Source organism: Sceloporus undulatus, chromosome 1 (genome assembly GCF_019175285.1).
Source record: "Sceloporus undulatus isolate JIND9_A2432 ecotype Alabama chromosome 1, SceUnd_v1.1, whole genome shotgun sequence".
Lineage (NCBI taxonomy): Eukaryota > Metazoa > Chordata > Lepidosauria > Squamata > Phrynosomatidae > Sceloporus > Sceloporus undulatus.
Window position 1 is genome coordinate 128,202,923 of NC_056522.1, and position 10,193 is coordinate 128,213,115.

Below are 10,193 nucleotides of genomic sequence, written 5' to 3' on the forward strand. Positions count from 1 at the left end.
CAGGAAGGACAAAGGGTCTAACATATACACATGGTAGTTCTCACTGCTCCCAAGAATCCTGTCCATATCCTTAAGACTTAGATTTCAAAACACAGTTGTTCAAAATATATTCACCTAAATTTATATGAGAAAAATACTAAACTTAGCAAACAGTGATCTGGAAAAATCTTTGAGTATTTCAAGAAGTGGAATAACCCGTTCTTCGTTCCAAATTCCATTTTGGAGAATTATTTAAAAAATGACTGATTTCTTGTCAAGTGTGCAAGACCCTGGAAAAAGTACAACCACTAGAACAGGGCACCAAGAGAAAGCTATTTCTCCTGAGTCTAGTTCTCTTCAAAAACAGGCATGTCTGGTCTACATTTATATACAAGCTAATGATTTTAATGAGAACACTTTTAATTAAACTGAAGTCTTGTATTTTATATATTGTGTAATTTCATTCGATGTTATGTATATCTGATACTACTGTGAACCACTTTGATCGCTGCGGCAAAGCGGTATATAAATAAAGTTTTTATTTTATTTATTTTTAAGTCACTGAACAGACAAAGACAATGAGTATGTAATACAGATGGCCATTTTAAACAGGAGTAAATAAGTAATTTACTCAGCATTGGGAAAGAATGGAGCAGTAGTTTAGGTGCATGAGAATCACAGGAAACATGCAATAACAAAGAAGAAAAACAGCTAACACAGTGGTAGATATCATTCATCTTTTATTTAGAGACTTGTGTGATAATGTGTTTGGTCCAAACACCTTAAAAATGCCTTCTAGGATGTGGTAACTTACATGCTCTGTGCAGGACTGTGTCCTGAACGTAAATAGAAGAATGTATCTGCTTCACACACAAGAAAACAATAGTTTTTTTCACATATCATTTAATAAACAGATTTTTCTTGAAGTAACTCTGCAATCTGCACTGACAGAAAATTTTGGCCACATGAAATCAGTCTTAGAAATCTTATTTGAGTTAAGCAGGGCTTCCATGGAAAATGAGTCTGGTTAAGACCTCACTTTTAATCGAATTCTACCAGCCATTAAATTCACACCCCAACGAAGGACACCGATGCAAAATGGCAACATCCACCATACCCAACCTGAACTTTTAAAAAGTACTAATCCATAGAAAGCAGACTTTCAAATGTCATTAAATAAGAGTAATATAACACATTATTGCACATAAATACAGAAGACTCATCTGGGTGATATCTCTTCATCAATTTTACCATCATTCTAATATCAGTCCTCTTAAGAGTACAGAATCCTTTAAAAATCTACACAGCGTCCTTTCCGTTCCCAATCTCCGTAACGAGTTGGTTCAGGGCCTTTGGGTCCACCTTTCTCCTTTGTAACAGGATTGATGTCATCTGGAAACTCTAAAAAGAAAGCAGAACAAAATATGAACAATCAGATTTGTACAACCATCAGACAATGAAAGACTGGAACAGAATTCAAAAAGACCTAGATAAACTAGAAAATTTGGCAGAAATTAATAAAATGAATTTCGATAGAGACAAATACAAAATTCTACATTTAGGCCACAAAACCCAAAAACAAAGGTATAGGATGGTGGGGGGGCACATGGCTCAGCTGTACTACATGTGAAAAGGATCTTGGGATTATTGTTGAACAAGGGTGAATGCTATTTTAGCCTGTATTAGTAAAAGCATAGTTTCCAATTTGAGGGAAGTAACAGTCCCACTATATTCTGTGCTGATCAGGCCTCATCTGGAGTACTATGTTCATTTCTGGGTGCCGCATTTTAAGGATATAGACAAGATAGGAGCAGGTTCAAAGAATGGTAATGAGGATGATAAATGGTATGGAGAACAAAACATATAAGGAAAGGTTGAAGGAGCTGGGCTTGTTCAGCCTGCTGAAGAGAAGATGGAGAGTGACATGACTGTAATCTTGAAATACCTCAAGGGCTGCCATAGAGAGGAGAGGGCAGATTTGTTCTCTTATGCCCCAGAGGGTAGAACCACATCGAATGGTTTGAAATTCCATAAGAGTAAATTTCAATTGAAAACCAGGAGCAACTTCCTGACAGTAAGAACAATTCAGCAATGGAATCAATTGCCTAGAGGGGCAATGGGGTCTCCTTCTCTGGAAATCTCCCAAAACAGGCAGGACAGCTACTTGCTGCAGATGCCTTACCTGCAGATCCTGCACTAAACAGGGGGTTGGTCTCAAGTGAGTTAAACTAAATTAGTTGTCTAGTTGCACCATAAGACCCCTTCCAACTATTTCATTTTATTACTCTATTCTATGATGTGACATTCCTACATGTCTACTAACTGTGACAACTCAGATGAGTTAAACCAAATTAGTTGTCCAGTTGCATCAGATGAATGAGGAAGTAAATCCATCATAAAATCCCTCCCTCCCTTTATTTACATCCTTCATTTCCTCCTCAGTGCAACTGAGCCAAATAATTAAGGTCATTACACAATGAAATGGCAGTAGGACTAAAGAATTAAGGTGGACTGACCTAACTGAAATACATTTACAGCATTACCAACACCAGGTCTCTGCCCACCCAACACCCTGAAATAGTCAGCACACGTATTGAGGGTAACTAGACTGAAGAGACTGAATCATATTTGACAAGAATAAGACATTAATATGAGATGTAATAAGATTAGTAAATACTCTTCCAGTATAACAACATATCAATTAATATAAAAACTTAGTTTTATTTGCATAAACAAAAAAACGTACAGCTCGCCAGATGAGCCCGTTGCGTGCCCCCAGAGGGACTAATGGGGCGTACGCCCATGGGTACAAAACCCATTACTTCCAATGGGGCTCCAGCACGGTGGAATTCCCCTTATGCAGAGGGATCCAGAACGGATCCCCACATAAGGGGAGGGTGCACTGTAATAAAATATGGTTTGAAATTACTTGAAAAGCAATTCTGACAGCAAATTGTACTGTAAATCCAAGATAACTTCCATCAAGTGATTTATCCCTATACAGTATATCTTTGACCACATGGCATTAGTTTTACCTTGATCTCAAATAAAGAAGCCCAAACTAATGGTTTATATATGCTCTAAATCATTACCAACTAAGTATATGATTACATTATCTTAGTTATGTAAGGAAAAAAGAATACTGTTTTTAAAAATTCGTGTGTAAAGAGTCAATAACCAAAAGATACTGTTAAATAACCAAAAATGATTGCAGCTAAGTCTAAACATATCCCACTAGAGATCTTAACATAATGAATTTTGCTATGCTTTATGATTTAAGAGAGAAGTAGCAATCAGAACTGGATATATTTTAGCACACTAATCCAATTGCTGATATTTAAATTTCGCACACCCATACTTACTTTCTAGTGGCTCAGTCTCTACGTTGGATTCTTCTGCCTCATCAAAACGGCCTACTGGCAATTTTGGTTTCTTAAGTGGTGGATTGGTAGATTCAGCATTTTCTTTTGTGCTGAAGTTAATACTTCCCAAAGATCTGGGCAATAAAACTGACCCTGTTATAAAGAAACATAATATTATTTTTTAGATGTATACTCACAGAATGCCTGTTTCTGCAATATATTAACGATCAGCCTGGAGGAACACAAAACTTAGTCTGTAACAACAAGTCAAATGCAGTTTGTATGTCTATGGAAATAGAACGTTTGAGGACTGAAGCCTAAATAATGGTATACAATAATACACCCACATAAAAGCCAAGATGTTCATCTAGACTGTCACTGAGCAAATCAGTCTACAGTATGGAGGTACATTATTCAGAAACAAGGCTCTCCACAGAGAAATTTCTTCCTCACTACTATTGTGAGGAAATGGATTATGGAAATAGTTTCAGTATATAAAGCATATACTTCATCTTTTTAAAGTATGTGCTTCTTCTAAACAGGAAGCAAATGAAGCAGCGATTGGGCTATCTAGTTATCTCTTCCAACTGGAAGCAGATTTCCAGTTCCTCAGAAGAAATCTTTTGCAATCCTAACTATTAAGAAGACTAACTGGAATCACTAAGAACTGAATCTGCACATTTAGCATGGATTATAAAGAATCTGGAATAAAACAATTGTTGCCTACTACTATATGCACAATCACCAGTCTTGACCACCATCACTTTGGTGCTATGTAGGCACTAAGAGAACACTTTCTCATTTTATAAAAAAAGACTGGCTTCAAGTACAGATGAGTTCTCAACATGTACCAGGTGTAACTTTTCTATATTAGATGACCATGGATCAATAATTCTAGAAAGACACAAAAGGGGAAGAAACATTTTTATAACCAAGTTAGATCCTAAGAACCAAAGAATTGTTAAGAATGATGGCTATTTCAAGCCTCCTCTTCCTTGAGACTCCAGGTATTTATTTAATTTCTCAGTCGCCTACTAACCCACAACATATTTCAAACAATGGTTTTGTAGAGGACATGCTTAGCGAATCAGCAAATGACATCAGACTAGGAGGGAGAGCAAATATCCCAGAGGACAGGATCAGAATTCAAAATGATCTTAACAGATCAGAAAGATGGGATAAAATTAATGCATTTCCACAGGGAGAAATGTAAGGTACTCCCCTTAAGCAGTAAAAATGAAATGCAAGTATAAGATGGGTGACTCCTGGCTTGACAACAGTACATGTGAAAGGGATCTAGGAGTCCTAGTAGACCACAAGTTGAATACGAGTCAACTGTGTGGTGCAGCAAGTGACAAAAGCTCATATGATTTTAGGCAGCAACAATCAGAGTATAGTGTCTAGGTCAAAGAAAGTAATAGTACCGCTTCATTCTGCTTTGGTCAGATCTCACCTGGAATACTGCATCCAGTTCTGGGCACCAGAGTTCAAGATGGATGTCGATAAATTGGAGCATATCCAGAGGACAATGACCAAAATGGTAAAAGGTCTGAAAACCATGCCCTATTAGGAGCCACATAGGGAGCTCGATATGTTAAGGGAAGAGAAGGTTAAGAGGTAACATGATAGTAATGTGGTATCTGAAGAGTGTTATATTGAGGATGAAACAAGCTTGTTTTCTACTGTTCCAGAAATTAGGACATGGAGCAATGGATTCAAACTACAGTGTGCCTGTGCCTTACACGGCTTCCACCAGAAAAATTTCTCCTGCACTCCAAAAGAAGGAATGGGGCACACACTCATGGCGCGCACCCTGCAGTACGCCAGGTGCACGCCACAGGAACAAGCCCCATTATTTCTAATGGGACTTCAGTTTACACGTTTTTCCCTTACGTGGCGGGGTCCAGAATGGATCCCTGCTTAAGAGAAGGGCCAACTGTACAGGACAAGAGATTCACCTCCACATTAAGAAGAACTTCCTGACAGAGCAGTTGGACAGTACCACACACTCCCTTGGAGAGTGGTGGAGTCTCCTTCTTTGGAGGTCTTTAAACAGAGGTTGGATCACCACCTGTTTGGAATACTTTGATTGAGTATTCTTGCATGGCAGAGTGGAGTTCGACTGGATGTCCCTTGTGGTCTCTTCTAACTATACGATTCTATGATTATGGGTCTGTGTCAAATGTTTATCTGACATGTCATAAATATGACAAGCCTAAAGATCCTACAAGGGATTTTGTATCATCTTTGAGAATAACAGAAAAACAAACAAGTTGATAGCATAAGCTTTTGTAGACTGAAGTCTACTAATCCAAACTAACAAACAAACAAACAGCTATGTCTTTGAAGCCTAGAGTTTCCATCTTTTTTCTTTCCAGTCCATTATTGTATCTTTAACAACAGCATGTCAAATACAAAGCGTGTATATGGTTGATTTATTCAGCACCACATGACTGTTTCGGGAAAAAACTGTTAATTGTTACAGGTGAATGGACAGAGATATTAGAAAGATGGCCACTCAAAGCAAGATGGCCACCTTCAACACTTTCTGAAATAGCTCAGAACTACAAGGTTGCAGAAGAAAAGAGCAACTACAAGTTCATAATTCAGCTGGTGAGCATTTTCAGCTCTGCAACTTCAGTCAGACTAATCAATCTTGTTCACTTCTACCCAGTTTGTCAAGCAATGGTGTGTACAACTGCAGCTTGAGATTTTAAGTAAAACAAAACAGGAGAGTGAATTGGAGACTTACTGTTAATTTCTAAACATTGATACAAGTGCAATATTTCTATGCATAGCTGTGAAAACTGGACAGTGAAGAAAGTGGACAGAACCAAAACCAAACACATTTGAAATGTGCTGCTGGATACAAGTTATACGGATACAATGGGTTCTAGAGCAAATCAAGCCTGAACTCTTACTAGAAGCGAAAATGACTAAACTGAGGCTGTCATGCTTTGGAGATATCATGAGACAATATGGCTCACTGGAAAAGATGATAGTGCTTGGTAAAGTGGAAGGAAGTAGGAAAAGAGAAGACTACACTACAAGAGGGTTGATTTAATAAAGGAAGTCACAGCCCTGAGTTTGCAAGATCTAAGCAGGGTAGTTGGTGATCAGGGCTCTTGGAGGACTCTCTTTTACACAGTCACCATAAGTCAAAGGTCCAAAATACACTGCAAAAATAATCCAGTTTGAGACCACTTTAACTGCCCTGACTCAGTGCTAGGGAATCTTGAGAACTGTAGTTTATTGGGGCACCAGAGCTCTCAGAAAGAGGCAGCTAAATGCCTCACAAAACTACAGTTCCCAGAATTCCCTAGCATTGAGCCAGGGCAGTTAAAAGTGGTCTCAAACTGGATTATTTCTGCAGGGTGTTTTGGACCAATGTCGACTTGATAGCAATGGATTTAAAGTCTGAGGCCAATTCTAGCAGGAAGGGGAAATGGCTGTAAAAATATGGGACATATGAACAGTGACAAGAGTGGATGCACTTGTTTGATGTAAAGGGAAAACAAATTGAGTGGAGGGAATGGAGTCAATATTAATAGATACCAGCATACTCTAACATTTTGCAAATGGAAATAAGGACATTCTTGCACAGTGATGTCAGCTCAGGGATGTAGAAGACACTAGGAGAAAGATTGAACATTTGCACCAAAGAGATTCTGCAGGAAAACTCTGCCCTGTTCCTGCCCCAGGCTGCCTTAAAATAAAGAAGCAGTGTAACTCTGAGCACGTGCGCAGTCCCTTCCTTTGAAATATTAATGGGCACCTGCAACCTTTTCGTTCTACATGGACTGAAAGGAACAGAATTTCCAGGGCAATTACACATTCCATAGGCATAATTCCCCTCTTTATTAACAAGCTATACAACGATGCTACCAATTATGTTCCATTACATGCAACCCTATTGCTGTTTCCCCTTCAGGAGATCTTACTAAAACTCTACATGCCCTCAACTCCCCACATTAAACAAAAATGTAAAAATGGGGTGCTCCTAAGCACATGCCCCCCTGAACCAAATAATTGGTCCCAGAAAAATACTACTCATGATTTGAGTGTTGGACTGCGACTCTGGAGACCAGGGATCAATTCCTGGCTTGACCACGAAACCCACCTTGGGCAAGCCACATGCTCTCCGCCTCAGGGGAAGGCAATGGCAAACCTCCTCTGAACATTTCTTGCCAAGAAAATCCCAAAATTGGTTCACCTTAGAGCTGCCATAAGTTGGAAACATGAACACAACAAGAACTGGCAGAACCACCTCTGACTCTTCCTTGCCTAAGAAAACCCTATGAAATTAATGGGGTCCCTTTAAGTCAATAGGCTGCATGAAGGACACACAGATCCTATATAATCATAGGAGATAGTTGGAATAGACTACAAGGGCCATCCAGTCCGACCCTCTGCCATGAGGAACTCACAATTAAAGCACCCCGAGAGAATCTTGAAAGTTAAGCAGAATCAGCCCTGGTTAGTACTTGGATGGGAGACTGGCAATGAACCGTCGGTGCTAGAGGAACTGGACAAACCACCTCTCAGTACTCCTTGCCTAAGAAAGCCCTCTGAAATTCACGGGGTCACCATAAGTCAACAGCTTTCCTTTGGTCATGTCCTCCATTTCTCTTGAAGGCTGTCCATGTAGAGCCAAACAAACCTGAATCTATTGATTTATTATTCCTATGTCTTGTTTGTAATGCTTTGTATTTGGCCATGCCCTCCATTTCTCCAGAAGGTCCTCCATTTGGAGCTGAAGAAGCCTGAATGTATTATTATTCCTCTATCTGTTTTTTAAAGCTTTGTATTTGGCCATGTCCTCCATTTCTCTCGAGGGCTTTTAAAGCTGAAGAAGCCTGAATGTATTATTCCTAAGACTCCTTTGCTTTGGCCTCGTCCTCCTCCATTTCTCTTGAAGGCCTGCCTTCTCTTTGGGACCTGCCTGAGAAGCCTGAGTCCATTATCCCTGCTATGCCTGTGTTGTGAACCTTTGCCTTTGGCCATGCCCTCCTCCCTTTGGAGCCTAAGAAGCCTGGATTCATTATTCCTAAGAGTCCTTTGCATTGGCCATGCCCTCCATTCCCCTCGAAGGCCCTCCTCCCCACTCTTTTGCTTTGCCTTGCCCTGCTTAGCCTGCCTGCCCTGACACAAGATGGCGTCGGTCATGCCAAGCCCTCAGCAGCAGCAGCAGCAGCAGCCTCCCTCCCTCCCTCTGGCGCCCCCGCTGCTTACGGCCTTCTCCCGTGGCCAAGAGGGAGGCGCCTCCCAGGCGCTGCAAGGCCAAGCGCGGCCCAGCAGCAGCCGCCATCTCCGTCAGCCAGCCAGGCCTCCGCTCGCTCGCTCGCTCGCTCTCCTAGGCTCCCCGACCAAGGCCTGAAGGGCGGGACTGGGCCGGGAAGCGCCGCCTCTGGCCAGGCCCCTTCCTTCCCCGTCACAATATAGCCCTGAGGAGGGCGCCATTTCCCAGGGCCTGCTGCTGCCCTACATTTCAAGCCTTCGCCCTCTCTCTCTCCAGGAGGGAATTCCCCATAACGCCCCCCTCTCTCTCCATTTGGAGCCCTGACTAAGATTCTTAGTCTAAGAAGCATTCATTTATTATTTCCATTTCAGTGTTTGTTTGTTTTTAAATAAAGCTTTTTCTTTTTTAAAAAAAACATGTCCTCCACTTTTTATGGAAGGTCCTCCATTTGGAGCCTGACTGAGAAGCCTGGATTTATTATTCCTATATCTGGGTGTTTTTTTGGAGGGGGCGCATGTCCTCCATTTCTCTTGAAGGTCCTCCATAAGAAGCCTGGACTGTCTTAGATATTTCTGTGTCTGTTTTTTAAAGCTTTGATTTGACCATGCCTTCCTTGTCTCTTGAAGGTCCTCTATTTGGAGCCTAAGAAACATGCATTATTTCTAGGAGTTTTTAAAAAAAAGCTTTATTGGATCATGTCCTCCATTTTTCTTGGAGGTCCTCCATTTGGAGCATGCCCAAGAATTCATATAGTTTTTTACCTATTCTTTGGTCATGTCCTCCATTTTTCTTGCCAGTCCCCCATTTGGAGCCTGCCTAAGAAGCATGCATTTATTATGTTTTTAGCTTTTCTTTGATTGTGTCCTGCATTTTTCTTGAAGGTCCTCCATTTTGAGCACGACCAAAAAGCATAAATTTATATTTCTATGAATTGTTTTTTAAAAAGCTTTTCTTTGGTCATAGGTCCTCCATTTTTTGGAGGCTCCACATTTGGAGCATGGCCAGGAAGCATTGGGGCCTTTATTTTAGCCCTTCTTTGGTCAGGTACTCCCATTTTTCTTGAAGGTCCTCCATTTTGCAGTCCCTTGCCCTCTTTTGCGGTGAGGCCACCTAGTCACCCTGGTTTAAAGAAACTCATAAGCATTCCTCATTTAGCTCCTTTGGTGGGAAAGCAGAAGCAGGTGGCTATCACAGATCAGCCCTCACATAAGGGAGAAGAGCCAAAGGCGCCAGAGGATGATGATGGTTGTTGTTGTTGTGTGCCGCCATGTCATTTCTGATTTATGCAACCCTATTATGGGTTTTCTTGAGAGGTTTTTTCCAGAGGTTTGCCATCGCCATTCACTGAGGCTGAGCCGCTGAGAGAGTGTCATTCGCCCAAAGTCACCCAGTGAGTTTGGTCATGGCCAAGCCAGGAATCGAACCCTGGTCTCCCAGTGTCCTAGTCCAATGCTCAAACCACTGCACCACACTGGCTTTCATTACTATACTAATACATGTTGTAACTTGGTTTTTATTTTTGCCTGATTACTTCTTTTTTTAAACTATTTTGTGTATTTTTAACCATTTTTTTTAATTGGTGTGAGCCTCTTTGAATCCCAGTCTGGAAAAAA

At 40.9% G+C, this 10,193-nt stretch overlaps 1 protein-coding gene across 1 annotated transcript; it reads right to left on the reverse strand.

Annotated features, from left to right (window-relative positions):
- Positions 1–702: 702 nt before the first annotated feature.
- Positions 703–8,734, reverse strand: SDHAF4 (succinate dehydrogenase complex assembly factor 4). The gene is made up of 3 exons (XM_042446689.1): positions 8,574–8,734; positions 3,342–3,494; positions 703–1,380 (listed from the first exon to the last, which is right to left on the reverse strand). Exons 1-3 carry the CDS (start codon positions 8,647–8,649, stop codon positions 1,271–1,273), a joined length of 339 nt encoding a protein of 112 aa, XP_042302623.1. The 5' UTR covers positions 8,650–8,734; the 3' UTR covers positions 703–1,270.
- Between the last annotated feature and the right edge of the window lie 1,459 nt (positions 8,735–10,193).

Coding starts and splice junctions, on each gene's coding strand:
- SDHAF4 (XM_042446689.1), bottom strand. CDS start 8,649: ATGGCGGCTGCTGCTGGGCCGCGCTTGGCCTTGCAGCGCCTGGGAGGC. Junction 3,495..8,573: donor CTTGGCCACGGGAGAAGGCC/GTAAGCAGCGGG, acceptor TCTTTATAACAG/GGTCAGTTTTATTGCCCAGA. Junction 1,381..3,341: donor AGAGACTGAGCCACTAGAAA/GTAAGTATGGGT, acceptor CTTTCTTTTTAG/AGTTTCCAGATGACATCAAT.